The following is a 14,990-nucleotide window of genomic DNA, read 5'->3' as shown; positions in this document are numbered from 1 at the left end:
CCATGTCACCTCCTATCACATCACCATATTTTTCCTTCCTGGCACATCCCCTATCAGAAATAATTATTTGAGGGGAGACTGGGTGGCTCCATCAGTTAAGAGTCCCACTTGATCTCAGCTCAGGTCTTGATCTCAGAGTCGTGAGTTCAAGCCTCGCTTTGGGCTCCATGTTGGATGTGGAGTCTAATAAGAAAGAAAGGAAAGAAGGAAAGAAAGAAAGAGAGAGAGAGAGAGAAAGGAAGGAAACAAAATAATTAATTGACTTATTTATCCATTAGCCAACTGAGACCTCTGAGAGTTAGGAACTGGTGTCCCTAACACCTAGACCTGTGGCCACAGTAAGTGCCCTGTGATGGTATGACATGTATGAATGAATGATTGGAGAGAGGGTAACTTTGGTCAGGGAGGTTAGGGCAGACCTCCCTGGAGAAGTTACATTGAGCAGGAACCTGAAGGAGAAGGAGTTGGCCAGAGGAAGAGGCGGGGGAACAATGCTCCAGAAAGGGGGAATGGCAAGGTGGCTCAGTGCCTGGCTCAGGACGCACTCTTCTCAGATGTTACCTGTTGCAATTATGTGATCCTTAAAAAGAGCCCATGTTACCCATGGAACAATAAAAGCTCAAAGAGGTTAAGAGATTTGAAATTGTCCATATCCATCTCTAGGGGATAGCAAGGATGGTGTGGTGGACGTGGCCCAGACCTATGGGGATCAGGGTGTGGGGAGGGTAGTGGACATGAATTAAAAGAATCCCTGAGAACTTCTACTAGTTCCAGCCTGGGATGGGGGTGGGGGTCAAAGAGGACTTTGCAGGGGAGCAGATGCTGAGCTGAGACCCAATGGGTGAGGATGAGGTGGAGGAAGAGTAATCCAGGTGGTGGGGACAGCATGTGCAAAGGCCCTGAGTTGGTGCCACAGCTTGGGGTATGGAAAACCACCAGCATGGGTGGAGTGCAGTCAATAAGAAGGAGATGGACAGATGCCTGTGGCCCGAATTAAAGGGGCACATAAGAAAGAAACAGGGAAATAAGGTGAAATGCTGAAGGCAGATGATCTACAGGGAGGTTATAGCAGAATTTTCTTTTCTTTTTTTTATCTGCATTATTTCCAAATTCTTTATAGTAAACACGTATTACTTGTAACAAAAGGGGGAGGGAGAAAAATTATAAGTAAAAATCCCCTAAATCTCTGCCTTTTATTTTTTTAAAAGCTTTTATTATTTATTTTGGGTTGTGTGTGTGCGCGCGGTGGGGAGGCGGGGCAGAGGCAGAGGGAGAGAGAGAATGTCAAGCCGACTCCATACTGAGCGTGAGCCTGACGCGGGGCTCAGTCCTAGGACCCTGAGAGCAGGACCTGAACCAAAATCAGGAGTCCCACACTTAACCGAGTGAGCACCCAGACGCCCCTAAATCTTTGCCTTTTAAAAGTCTGGAAGGAAATGCACTAAGTTTGTGACCCAGATGAATTTTAATTCTCCTTCTGTGGAATTTGATCATTACTTGTGATGATGCTGAATTATCAGTGGAATGGAATTATCAATGGAATTATTTAGGAATGAAGCCGGCTGTTCTTGAAGCGAGGGGCTGCTCCACGACTTGAGTCCCATTATAATTCTTCAGGCACAGGAGAGAGGCCGGTGGGGGAGATACTGAGGCTTCTGGAAGCGGGAATAGAACAGGATACTTAAGCAGAGGCGCCTCTTTTGCTGCGGGCGAGGAAAGCCCCTCCAGCGCCAGCCGGGAGCTTGAGGAACAGCGAGTAAGGCAAGGAGAATCCCAGGGTTCACCCCGCCTCCCCTCCGCACCTCCCTCCGCCAGGGGGCGCTGCTGGCTAATGTCCTGCTCCTAGCCGCATCGCCTTGACCAGGCAACACGCCTATTGGCACTCAGTTTCCCCATCCCTGAGGTGGGCATGGTATTAATTTCGGGTAATAGGGTTTATTTAACCCCAGAGACACGTCCAATGCCCCCACGTTTCTAAGATATTTCAGAAAGGTCACAGACACCACCCTCCAACCACAATTTACCCAAGTACAAGGATCAGGCCGTAGAGGAGAAACTGAGGCCCAGAAGGGGCTATGACTGGGAAGAAAGCCTCAGAGGCCTCCTTTCCCCTATTGGGAGTCTGGGGGCAGCCTCAGAAACAGAGACCTGCCGGGGAGAGGTGTGGGGAGAAGGCTGTGCTTTTGTTGCTGTTCTAGAAGAGGGAGAAAGTAGGAGGGGGACCCAGCAGGGAGTCCTGGGGCTCGGGAGAAAAGAACCAGAGACCCCCAAGACAGAAACTACAGTGACTTAGAGCAAGAACCCGTACACAGGCAGCCACAAGCTAAGTCAGTCTTGAGAGACAGTTCCCGACACAGAGCTCTGTCTTTCCTGCCCTTCCTGCTCTGCATCAGAGCTCTTGAGCCAGGTTCCGCTCTGGACAAAGCTTTGGTGCTAAAAATTCTCCGATTCAAGTTTCCATTCTCTCGCATGGAGCTGCTTGGCAGATGAAGGGGAGGTACCTGGGGTGGGGGACAGGTAGGTCTCCTGGGGGCTGACTCACCACCACCTAGTGCAGGGCAACCCTAGAAGCACACGACAGGCGCGAGCCTGGCACATAGTAGGTGCTCAATAAATACAGGATCAAGACTGAAAAGATAAAGTGATGGCTGTACCTCCAGAATGACCACTGGAGAAGGTGGACAAGGGGCCTGGTAGACACCCTCTTTCCACACCGAGGGTGGAAGCCCAGGAAGGAGATCCCAAGGGTGCTGGAAGAGGCTGCCTGCAGTCCAGCCCCTTGGAGAGCTCTCTCGGCAAAGCCCGGGGTCAGACTGGACCCCAGCCAAGTGCCTCCAATTTGATCCTAAGGTCTGCCTCTAACTAAAAGCCTGGTTGTCTCCCTTGGTGGGGAGGGGGATGGAAGTGGGGGAGGCAAGGCAAGGGCCACCTGGGACCTCTTTCTGGAAGGTCCACTCATCCGCCAGGAGCCATTAGGTGCCAAAGGGCTCGGCCATCACATTGGCCTCATGGTCCACGCAGGGCTTGCCCCCAGTCCTCTGGTTGTCCAGGAGTAGGGCCCCAGGGTCTGGGCTGGCTTCTGGGGCTGGAAGCTCAGTGTCAGGTGACTCTGAGACCTCTGTGTCTAAAGCTCCTTCCTCCTCCTCCTCTTCTTCCGCCTCCTCCAGAGTCAGCTCAAAGCGGAATCGGTCAGGGCTCCCCTGCTCGGGGCTGGTGAGATCCACAGGACTGCGGGGGATCTTGCTCTGGTACCACTCACGGTTGTCCTCCAGCGTGTCCAGCAGGTCCTGTGCATCTGGGTGCACCAGATCAGCCCACGTCTCCCACAGTGGGTGTGCAATGTAGTCAATGAAACCCACCTACAGGTTGATATGGGGGGGTAGCTGTGTGGTGAGTCACCATGGAATCTAGGCCTAGAACAGCCTCCAGGCCTTTGCCCAGCTTGTTCCCTCTGTCTGGAATCCCATTTCCCAACTCCTACTCATCCCTCAAAACCCTCTTCAAACAACCCTTCCTCTAGGGAACGTCCCCAGCCCCTTCTGGACTCCCCTAACTACTAAATCTTTCCTTGTATCCCAGCCCTGACCCCCACATCACCCAAAACAGACATTTCCAAACTCCACGAGGGCAGATCCCTCCCCCTGCAGTCCAGAGAGAAAGCATCCCAGGCCTGACTCCACCCAGCCCAGGGCAGACCTCACACTGAGGCCACTCCCCTTCCCTGGCCAGCTGTGGTCAAGCCAGGACTCCCGGGGGTTGGTTCACCCACCATTTCCCTCCCTTTTCCCCCCTTGTCTGCTGGTGGCTCAGCCTGGGAGCTCTCAGACCTGGGACTTCTCCACCGAGGCGGTGTGCTTATCACACATGGGGCTGATATCCAGGCCTGATTCGCGCTCCCGGTCGCCCTGCTGGAAGAATTCAGCCATGATGCGGTCCGTCCACCGGCGGTACAGCTCCAGCGGCTTGGTGGGATTGCTGAGGTCTGCACAGTGCACCAGGTTCTGCAAGACCTGGGGAGACCAAGGTTCAGGAGGGCTCTGGCCATAGCACCCCATCCCCAAGAGACTGGGACCATGAACATACCCATCTTACAACTGGGGCTGGGGAAGGCATGGCTAAGGCAGAGGCACGGGACTCTAGGTGCCTCCGTTTCTTCAAGTTTGGTGCACAGTTGGTGTTTCAGAAATAAATGAAGTGAGAGCCATGGGCACCAGGGCGGCGGGGGCCGGGGGGGTGGTGTTCCTGGGGCCCGCCTGGCCACACACCTGGATGCGGTCAGAGTAGTTGTCCAATAGCAGGACTCCAAGGCTTGTCACCTTCTTGGTCTCCACCATGGTCTTGAGGTCAGCCAGGAGGTTCATGTGTTTGGACATGTCTGTGGCCAGGACCTGGAGGGTTAGGATGACAAGTATGAGGACTGTGCCTGCTCCACCCCTCACTCCCCACCTTCCAGACACCACACCTACTCTGACCCTTAGTCCTCTGAACCTCAGTTTCCTCATCTGTGAAATGGGGGGATGTCACAAGATTCACAAGGGGAACTGAGTTACTGGTCCCTTCTCTGGGGTTGTTGGGATCACGGGGAACATCTCACATTTGCGACAGGGCAAGGGAGAGGGAGATTAAACTGGGGACTGAGGTGAGTTGTGCCTGATGGCAGGGGTGAGGCCCAGCAGAGGGTACGGCTTATGCAGAGGCCCTGGGGCTGGATGTGCTGAGGAACATAGAGGAGGCAGTTGTAGCTGGAGCAAGTGAGTGCGCAGTAGTAACAGACGGTGAGGAGTGCAGTGGGTCTCAGAGGGGACTGGGGGCCTTCTCCAGAGGGCCATGGGAACCACAGATGGATCTAAAGTCAGAAAGGACCGGCCTTGGTGCTCTCCAACCACCTTCCTGTGGCCACAGTGTGGCCAAAAGGGCTGTTTTCAGCCATTTGGAAGGAAATTCAGCTCTAAGCACCATTTAAAACTCAACTGAAAAAAAAATTTAACTGGGCGCACCCAAGCAGAGCCAGTGCAGGAACCATCCACAGGCAGCCCAAGGGCTTCTCTGTGGATCAGATAAAAATCTGAAAAATTCTCCCCAAATCTCCCATTTGCCTCAACGTTGCACCCACTGGGGGTACCTATTGCCCAAGCCCCTAACTCCACCTCCTTAAACCTTTAATTCCTCTGCACTCAGAGCCTTGGTTTCCTCTGAGCTAACCCCACATGCTGTTCCCTCTGCTGGGAACACTCCTCCCCACCTCATGGCCCTCCACACCATGCAGGCCCCACTGACTGTGGTGTTCCCTCCAGGGAGTGGGGGGGAACCCCTCCCCAGCTATGAACAGCCCCGCCCCCAACTCTGTCTCCAGGTCTCCCATCATGACTCTGCCTGGGGTTCCATCTCCCCCACAGTCCATGAGTCTCATAAAGGCCAGAACTCTACTGGTCATTGGCGCACAGCAAGCACACGATAGGGGTCCAGTAAATGTGTGTTAGGTTAATAAATGAGGGGCACCTGGCTGGCTCAGTTACTAGAGCATGTGACTCTTGATCTCAGGGTCATGAGTTCAAGCCCCATGTTGGGTGTGGAGCCTGCTTAATTAAAATAATAATAATATTCTGGGGTGCCTGGGTGGCTCAGTGGGTTAAGCCTCTGCCTTCAGGTCAGGTCATGATCTCAGGGTCCTGGGATGGAGCCCCATGTTGGGCTCTCTGCTCAGCAGGGGGCCTGCTTCCCCCTTCCCCTCTGTCTGCCTCTCTGCCTACTTGTGATCTCTCTCTGTCAAATAAATAAATAAAATCTTTTAAAAAATAATAATAATATTCTATACTATTATATAATAATAACATAATAATACATAAGAAATATATAATAAATAAATATTATTATTATTAATAATGAATTGAGGCACAAAACACCAAAACTTACTCTCGTCTTTGAATCTGAAAAATATCAAATGGGCAGACTTATGTTTCAGAAAAAACATAAGTTTCTGAAACCCCAGAAACTTGGTGTATGAAGGGCAGCCAGGACCTAATTCTGGCGAGCCTCACCCAGGGCTTGGATGGTCATTACCCCATTTTACAGAGGGGGAAGCTCAGGTTCAGAGAGGAGACATGGCCAGGTCCAGCTAAACCCGCACCAGCCCAAGATCACCCCGTCCAGTTCCTAGCTGTGGCCTCACCATGTCAATGACCATCCTGCGCAGACTCAGCCGCTGCTTGGCGCTGAGGTTCTGGAAGATGTCGCAGTTCTCGGCTTGCAGCAGCTTGAAGCCCACGGCCAGGTGGTGGTTCTCCAGCACGGAGGCATCGTTGTACATAAGGGCAAGCTCTGAGTCTTCGGGGGAGGCGGAAAGCATCAAGACCTGTCCACCTGCCCACTCCACCCAATGGTAGGTTTCGCAAGCCCTCGGCAAACTCCTACTCATCTGTGGAGGCCCCGCCTCTAATGCCTTTCTACACTGGGAAGCCTTCTAGAATTCTGTCTTTCCCCTTAGCTAGCCGAGCCCTGCCTGCAGGGCTGGGGGCATCTGCGTTCGGCTCTGCTTCCTTGAGACTGGGGACTCCTCAAGGTCTTGGCATGGCCAAGGAGACAGTGTATACTGAGCTCTGGTTGACTGAACAACTGAGTCGTCATCTTATTAGACTCTGGGGTCGTTGAGTAAGAAATCTCTACTTTTGTCCCCAGCTCTCCAAGGATGTCCTCATGAGACACCCAATAATTATTTGACTGAGTTCTTCAGAAACCTCAAAGGACTGTGAGCTTTAACATCTTTGTGGCCCCAGGTCCGTTCTTCCACATTGGTTATTTTCTCATTTATTGAGCACCTACTGTGTACCTGGAACCGCTCTGAGCACCTAAGGGAGGGATGGGCTCAGCCCTTTCAACAAACAGGGGAACTGGGCTCACAACAGGAATGGGTGGGCCCGAGATCACATGACTGACAGGGGAGGCAGGGCCCCACCCCATGACTCACTGGTGTTGATGAGAAACTGGTTGGAGACCCCGGGATGGTCCACATCATGGATAGCGCTTGCAAAGATGGCAGCCATGATTTCCAGGTCTGTGAAAACAGCCTGCGCAGGCGCGTGGCATAAGAGGTAAGGGGAGGGCTCTCTGCCCCCAGCACCCACCCTGGCTGCCTCTAGCCTCAGGGTAGTACCTCGAGGGCGGGTGTGGCCAGTAGCACATGCGTGGACTGGGCCACATCAGCGGCATGTAGGCTGTTGTGGTAGGCCACATCGGCATGATAGTGACTCTCCAAGGTCAGAAGGTAGGTGACAAGTGTGTCCGCTGGGATCTGAAATGTCTTGAGCAGGTCCCGTTCCTGGTCCATCACAGGCCTCCAGTCAAGGCTTTGGCCTCTGGGCAGCAGCACGCACTCTGCGTTCTCTCCTTCTGAACTCCTCTCCATCCCTCAAATACCCCCTCTTCCAAGATGCCCTCCCATCTCTCCCTCTGAACTCCCTTGGTCCCTGTCCTTCCCCTCTGGTCTAGCCCTGACCTCACAAGGCTGAGGGTATCTTTGTCCAGCTGTTTCCTCCAAGGCTGGGTCTCTTCAGGGCCGGGCTCGGGGCTGAGGTTTGTTGACAATGAATTTTTCAACCCAGTGACCTCCTATCCAACCTTCAATATGCAGCTTAAATTATGCCATCCAGGGGTGTCAGGGAGGATTTGAAAATGAGTGTCCCCAGAGGTCTTGGGGCAGGAAGATGAGAAGGAAAGAAACTCCAGATGCCCTGGAAGCCAAGGGCAGTAGGTACCTGAAAGATGCTGAACATGACGGTTGTGAGGGGACGGTTTCCACTTAGCTCTGCCACCTTGAACACATCAAGTCCCCACTTGTTGGTGTCTTCCAGTTCCTAGAACGTGCAGAACTGGAGCTTAACTCCAGCTCCCCTTCCTCAGCCCCTGGACCACTGACACCCCCCAGCACGCCCCAGGTCCTACACTGAGCCCCACCTGCCCAGTAGACAAGCAGGCAAACTGAGGCCCAAGACAGGGCACCCAAACAAGCAGAGTCACGACTCACACTCGAGTCTCGGGATTCCAGCTGGGGACCCACCTTGGCCAGCTGCCCCTCCTGGTCAGTCTGGACCCCAAAGCGTGGGACAGTGGCTGCAGAGAGGCTGGCCCTGTGGGGGAGCCCACGGAGGCTGCTGATCTGGGACATGGGCCTTGGGCTCTCCATGGGGGTCACCCTGGGCAACTCCATCTCAGTCTGCTGGTCTGTAGACAGAGAAGAGTAGGGCTCAGGGAAACTGATTCCTGCCTAGAGTCAGGTCCCGGATCTTGCCAAGCCTCAGGGTCAACCTGTTGCCTTTTTACCTAGATCAAAGTAAGCTTGGAGTAAAGTCTCTCTCACCTGTAACTACCTTTCTCCTCCATTCATGGCTGACTTCAGGGACCCCCTTTTGTTTGACATTGCCCTTGGGTACCTGGGGTTCAGTAGTTCCCCCAAACAGCCAAATGTTCTTTCCATCTCCCAAACTGGAGACCTAGCTGTCTCCATATTCACTTCATGTCCCCCTTGGAAAACTTCTACACATGCTTCAGAACCCTAGCTTTAATCTCCTCCTCCTCCTGAAAGTTCCCTCTGTTCTTCCCTGTGGTCCATCTCTGACCCGTGGGGTCGGAGGTGTCCATGTCTGGCTCTGTCTTCCCCAGATTGAGATCTGTAATACAAATCTTTCTCTTTCTTCCTCCTTCCTACCTCTATGATCTTGCCCAAGCAGTGACCCACCACAGCTCACCCAGGAAGGTTTGAGAGATGTACTCGGACACCTGGTTCCCAGAGCGGCTGGTTTCGGACAGGTGAGTTAACTCCCGGTTCAGCATCCGCTTGAACTGCAGGGGAAGGTGAGGGCAGTGATGATGGGGACACTGTGGGCAGAGGCAAATGATCTCGGCTATCTGGTCCTCCTCACCTTGTTGGAGGCCATTTCCCCCACTGAGTGCCGTGTCTGCAGTGTCTCCAGCTGATCCAGACACCAGTCCAGCTCGTCCAGTGTCTCCAAAGCCAGCTTCTTCCCAGTGTCCTCTGGGGGCCAAGCTGGTCAGGGGCTGCCTCAACCCCCCTGGGGAACCCTGCGCCCCTCATGCCTCTATCTCTACATCTGGACCCTGGAGCCCTTCCCAATAAGACCATTAAGGACCCCAAGATCTGAGTGATAGATCTATCCTGAGTAGCTGTGTGACCGTGAGCAAGTCTCTGCCCCCCCGGGCCTCGGCCTCCCCATCTGTAATATGGGTGTGGAAGACTCCATCCCCAAGGGTGTTTTGGGGACTACAATTAGCAAAGCCTAAGGACTCATGCGCGGAGTAGGTCACCATGGAGAGGAGGTTCACAGCTGTCCAGCAGTGGGAGGAGGGAGTGGGAGCAGGCACATTACCTGTAGGTGGAGGGGGCTGACTGCCAGTTGGGGGGTTCTCAACCGATGCCTGCCTGCGGTAGGGATGGCCTTCGTCACTCATACAGCCCCGCCTTCAAGTCTCCCAGGCCCCGCCCGCACCCAGCATACCCCATCCCTTCCCCCCTAGAGTTGCTGGCCGTGTTCTTTCGGGTCCGGCCCTGCCTCAGCCTGCCTCACCATGTCTTCAGGCCCCGCCCCTCTAGGCCTGGCCCCACCCCTCCGCCAGCCCCGCCCATCTCTTCTGCAGGCCCCGCCCCGGTACCTGCGCCTGTCGGCCCCACCTCTCTCCGCCAGGCCCCGCCCCCACCCCGCCCCCTGCGTACTTGACTGCCCCGCGGCCTTGCAGGTGGGCGAGGGCTGCAACGTTGCTCCGAACTGTCCTCAGACTGGCTAGGACCTGTCGGAAGGGGCGTGATCAGCCTTGGAAAGCAGGGGTCGGCTCTGCCAGCTTGGCTCACGGGAGGAGGGACAAAGGGTGGGCACCCACCTGGGCAAAGGGCGTCACAATCATGTCTTCTCCGTGTCTGCGGGGAGACGGGACATCAGGAAGGGCGGCCAGAAGAAGCCCTCACGTCGGTTCCCATCTTTCAGTTTTACCCATACTATGCCCTCCGCTGAGCGCGTCCTCCCCTCATGACTCCTCTTTTGGGTGTCCTTTTAGTCCCTGAGCTCCCCTCACCTAACTCTTCTCTGAAAGCAGCTCCTCTGGCCAATCCCCATCTCACAACTAGGGAACCAGGGGCAGCAGAGATCTTAATAGAGGCAGAGCGGAAATTATTGTATTTCTCTTTTCATTATGGCTACCAAGAATCTCAGACCAAGGTGTTTTTCGGTTGCCTCTAACTGGATTTAATGTCTCCGGATCGCCACCCAACCCCAACTGCAAGTCAAGCACAGATAATTCTCGGATATCATTCTCCCCATATTCCACGGCATGAGTGAGCTGTCTGGAAAACACCTCCTTAAACGTCAAAGCCCAGTTCAAATGACCACTTGAAGGAGGTGTGCAGAGTGGAGGAATTAAGGAGGAAGGGAGGAACCGGGAGGTGTCATCCTGCCAGGCTCCGACTCACAGATCACTCACAGATCGCTAGCTGCAGAGGAGTTCCGGGACATGGCCTTGGGCGAGAGTTCGTAGTCGCTGTCGGAGCGGTACAGGAAGGACTCTCGCCTCTGGCTGTGCTGAGCAGGGGCCTGGATGACCCGGCCAAGGCCAGGCGCAGCCTGAGGGTCCAGGGTGCTTCTCCCGCATGAGAATCCATTTTCCAGGTCAAAGCTGAAGGCAGATTAGTCTTGGTCAGAGCCGCAGGTCCTGGTGTGCAGATGCCTGGCTGTGGCCCACACCTGTTGTGTCACATGCTCCCTGGGGCTTTGGTGGGTTGGACAGAAGTAGCCTCCAGGTTGTCCACCCACCCCACAATCACACCCCCACCCAGGGACCCTGTGCCCGGCATTCCTCTCTCTCCACATCTGTACCCCAGAGCCCTTCCCCCTGGGACCAATCTGGACCCCAGAACATGAGTTTCAGGTCTGTCCCCAAGTTGGCTGTGTGACCATGGGTAGGTTAAGCCTTTCTCTGGACATCAACCACTTGCTCTCTAATATGGATGTGGCATACTCCTTCCCCGAGAGCGCTTTTAGACAAGCGGACTGCCGCTGTGGGCCTGTACTACTGAGTAAACTAAGATATATATCACATGATAAATTCACCGGGACTGGAAATGACTTCCTGGGCTTTCCTTTCTAGAGGGGGCCTGGGTCCAGCTTGGATCTGACATGCTCCAAGGCTCCCCCAGCCACCTTTGGCCACGTTCCGGATCACTTGTCCTCTCCCCCAGCTTCCAGGCCCCACACTCATTCTGTATGGCCCTGTCCCAATTGTGTCACCACGCTCCCAGCTCACTTGGCCTTGTCCTCAGTTTCCCCACCTCTGCTTCACTTTAGGCCCAAAGAATCTGCCTATTATCTTTTACCTCCCGGCCTTTCACAGGCTGTGCCCTCTGCCCGCAGCTCTATCCTCCCCCAGTGCCCCTTGCTGCCATAATTCCCGACACCCCTTCCCAGCTCTCAGCCCTGTGTCTCTGTCAGGCCACACCACACCCGAACTGGCTAAGGGGGACTATACCCCTATCCTCTAGGATTACAGATCAGAGAAAAAGTGGGAGGGGCGGGAGGAAATAGAAGTTCAGGAGAGGAGTTAGTAGGAGAGAGAACACTTAGCAACCGGGGAGAGGAGCTGCCTGTGTGGGAGTCATTGGCTTTTGAGAAGGGAGAAGGGGATAGACAGGAGAGGCGAAACCAGCAAGACACCTGGGACCGCCCAAGACACAGGGCTCCTGGCCAAGGGCCAGTGTCCCCCTGGTCCCCTGTCAAGTGACCCCATCCCAGTCCACCGGCCGGGATCGGCACCTGCCAGAAGACTCGGGGCAGGGGATTCGGCTCAGATGGCGGTGGGAGTGGGGAATTCGACAGGATTCTGTCCAGTTCGGCTGGATTCGGTCCGTCTCGGTCACGTACAGCCACGTTTGACCTGAGCTGGGTCTGATCACACATGTTTAGGCCTGATCCTGACAGGTTCGGCCTCGCGAATTCGGTAAGGTCCGGCTACGTCGCCCGACAGCGCTCAGGCAGGTTCGGATGCATACGGGCATCTTCGCCGAAATTCGGCTGCGCTGGGTTTCCGAGCAAGCCCGTGTAGCCCTCGGCCCCGAGTCGGGCATATTCGGCTTCGTCCGGCCTCACTCGGGTATCTTCGGAAGTAGTCGGCTATGTCCGGCCGCTCTCGAGCCTTTTCGAATTCGGCGCTTCCCGGAGAATCCCCTGACAGCTGGGGCTTCCGAGCCCGCTTCCTGACGTCACCCTGAAGAGCGGGTGCCTCTTAACCCTACCCTGCCCAGGCCGGGGCTCGGAAGCTAGCAAAGAGACACTCGGGAGGGCTAGCGGCAGCGGATACCCAAACCTGCTCGGAGGGGGAGCCCTGGGAGTGGCGACTCCCTACACCTCCCTTGCCTCTCCCCAAAGTTTCTGGAAGAGCAAACCTATGGATCAATAGGGAAACTGAGGCCAGGAGAGGCAACAGGGTGCTGGATTAGAATCCAGGTAATGGGTGCGGAGGGTTAAGGGCCAGGCAGGGATTTTCGCGCCGCGAGAAAAGCTGTTTTTCTTTCTGCTCTAAACTTAGCCGAGAGCGGTGGGGTCAGACCATGGTTCCATGACGCGGGCGGCTCGGGGCGAGGTCGCGCGGACTGTGGGAACCCTGCGTCTGTCTACCGACTGGATAGGTAAACTGAGGCAAGGGGGCCTCGGAGGGACCCACCCTCTTCCAGCCTCACCTTCTGGGACCGAGGGCTCACCACTGACGCCCCTGAACTCTCTCCGGAACCCTCCGCAGGGACCCCTCTTCGCAGGTGTCTGGTGCCCTGGCAGCGCTCTCTGGGACCTGGGACACCGCGCCCCTCCCGGACTGAAAGGGCGCCATCAAGGACCACCGTCACGACTGCCTCCACCCTGCCAGCTGTCACTGGCCCTGTGACCTTGGTGAAGGGACCTTCAGTCCCTGAGCCGGCAGGTGCCAAATTATCAAGTGGATGCCAATGTGGCACGAATCCAGAGCAAAGCGCCAGACACGGTCGGCGCCCACAAGGCCACACCTCCGACCACAGCCTCGCCCCCGCGCCCCACGAGGTCACAGCTTCCTGAAGGGGTCGGGATTAGAACCCAGAAGGATGGATGGAGTTTTTCTAGGACGCAACCGAGTGGGGCTGCGAGGAACCGGCTCCCAGTCAACGCGGGTCCACTTTCTGCGTGGGACATGCAACTCGCGCTCTTACACTGCGAACAGCCTACTTCGAAGGGCCCCAGTCAAATCCGGTCCTCCCCTGTGGACACCGGAGGCTTAGTGTTTGGCCCCCGGGGCCATCTCCTTGCTGGCTCCGGGATTGATTGGGGAGCGAGAACAAGGGGAGGAGTCACTCCCTCCTCCCCTCACTCGCAGGGCGTTCAGCCCGCCTGCCCCTGGCAGGCTAAGGTTCAGGAGGAGACGTGAGCCTCAGCCCGTCCTGCTCTGGGCCACACAGCTGGAAAGGGACAGACGCTGGTCCCCCGGGCTTTTGCACAAGCAGCGGGTGGAGGGAGGTGGAGGGGTGGAGGGAGACAGAGATAGAGAAAGACAGAGTCTCCAAGTACGGGAGACGGAGATAGGGCAGGAGGAGAGAGATACCGAGAAAGAGAGGGCAGGGCAGAGCGTCCCTACCCTGATTCGCGACCCGGCTCCAGCTGTCCCTGACTTTGCCCTTCCCACCTCCAGCCTAGCCGTTCTGGTGACCCCCGGCGGGCCCTCCGTCTCGCCTCACCACAGCGGATGGGCCACAGTGAAGCGCCGCTGCAGGCGGATGCTCTGGTTCACCAGGAGTTTCCTGAAGAGCCCGGGGGAGCCGCGCGGGGAGCCCCGAGGGGAGCTGGGCCCGGGGGCCGGGGCGGGCGCGGGGGGTCCCTGCATCGCCAAGACCGCGTGGAGGCTGAACCCAGCGCAGGCTGCGCGGGACCTTTTCTGGACGGCCGCGGGGGCGGGGCCCGGCGGGGAGGGGGCAGAGGGCGCACCGGCTCCGCCTCGCCGCTGGACCTCTCCTGGATGCCCCTACCGACACAAATGGGGAAACTGAGGCACTGGGCTGGACGCGACTCTTTGCTCCCTCCCTTCGGGGGTGGCCCCGTGGGTCCCAGAACCCGGATCTTAGACACTTCCCTCTGTCAACATGGCCCTAATTAGGGCAGCTTGTTGGGTTGACAACTTGGCTGGAGAGTGAAATGCGGAAGTCAGAAAGGGAAGTGGCCTCCATTGCGAGAGGGTCACCGAGGCACGGAGTTTGCCGAGGGGCTGCCCAGATCCCACGCAGTGTTTCCAATATCCCTCTGCCCATTTTCCATATGGAGAAAATGAGGCCTGAAGCCACCAGGGGCTGCCCCCCAAACTACAAACCCTTAACCCTTTACCAGGTGGGGAAACTGAGGCTGGGAGAGAGGTAGTAACAGGCACGTGGCTTTGCTGCAGGACAGCAGGGGTTTGAACCCACCCAGCTCCCCCTCTCCCAGTCCCCCTCCACAAGTCCTCACGTGACCCCCACCCGCTCTGACATTCCCCAGGCCCTGTCTCTGGATCCTTTTCCCTCTCCCGCTGTCTCTACTGAACAAACATCCGCACTCCACTCCCGCCAGCTCTTCCGTCTGTGAAGCGTCAGCCGCCTCTCCCCCTGCCCCCGGGAAGGACCCAGGGGGCCTGGAAAGGGAGATTCTGGAGGGTTTTCTGAGGTCTGTAGCACGTGCTCTATCCTCTGAATGGCGTTGGGGTGGCCCTGCCCCATGCCACAGAAAAGGAAGCCAAGTCTCAGGGTGTCACACCTGAGGGCAGGATCTTGAGTGCCTATGTCTTAGACAGAGGCAGCTGAGGCCCAAGGAGGCTGGGCCTCTCAGCTGAGGCCACACAGAAGCTCTAAGTCCAACTATGTCCCTGCTGTGGGATGATACCCCCTCCCCAGCCTGGACTTTGTCCCAGGGGACTTCACATATTTTGGGGTCCCTAGGCAAATGGCA

General features: G+C 56.3%; 1 protein-coding gene across 1 annotated transcript; it reads right to left on the bottom strand.

Annotated features, from left to right (window-relative positions):
- Positions 1 to 1,209: 1,209 nt before the first annotated feature.
- On the bottom strand, positions 1,210 to 13,899 carry PDE4C (phosphodiesterase 4C; the record flags this gene model as incomplete). Its single annotated transcript, XM_080805254.1, has 15 exons — positions 1,210 to 3,359; positions 3,828 to 4,010; positions 4,266 to 4,388; positions 6,170 to 6,324; positions 6,965 to 7,064; positions 7,151 to 7,315; positions 7,752 to 7,850; positions 8,054 to 8,217; positions 8,742 to 8,835; positions 8,916 to 9,028; positions 9,381 to 9,417; positions 9,709 to 9,798; positions 9,889 to 9,925; positions 10,486 to 10,677; positions 13,754 to 13,899. The coding sequence occupies 15 exons, from the start codon at positions 13,897 to 13,899 to the stop codon at positions 2,973 to 2,975; spliced, it is 2,085 nt and encodes a 694-aa protein (XP_080661380.1). The 3' UTR covers positions 1,210 to 2,972.
- Positions 13,900 to 14,990: the final 1,091 nt, after the last annotated feature.

The sequence above is a fragment of the Martes martes genome (assembly GCF_963455335.1).
Source record: "Martes martes genome assembly, chromosome: 1".
Taxonomy (NCBI): Eukaryota; Metazoa; Chordata; class Mammalia; order Carnivora; family Mustelidae; genus Martes; species Martes martes.
Note: the sequence above shows the minus strand (reverse complement) of the source record. Positions and strands in the feature narration are given on the sequence as shown.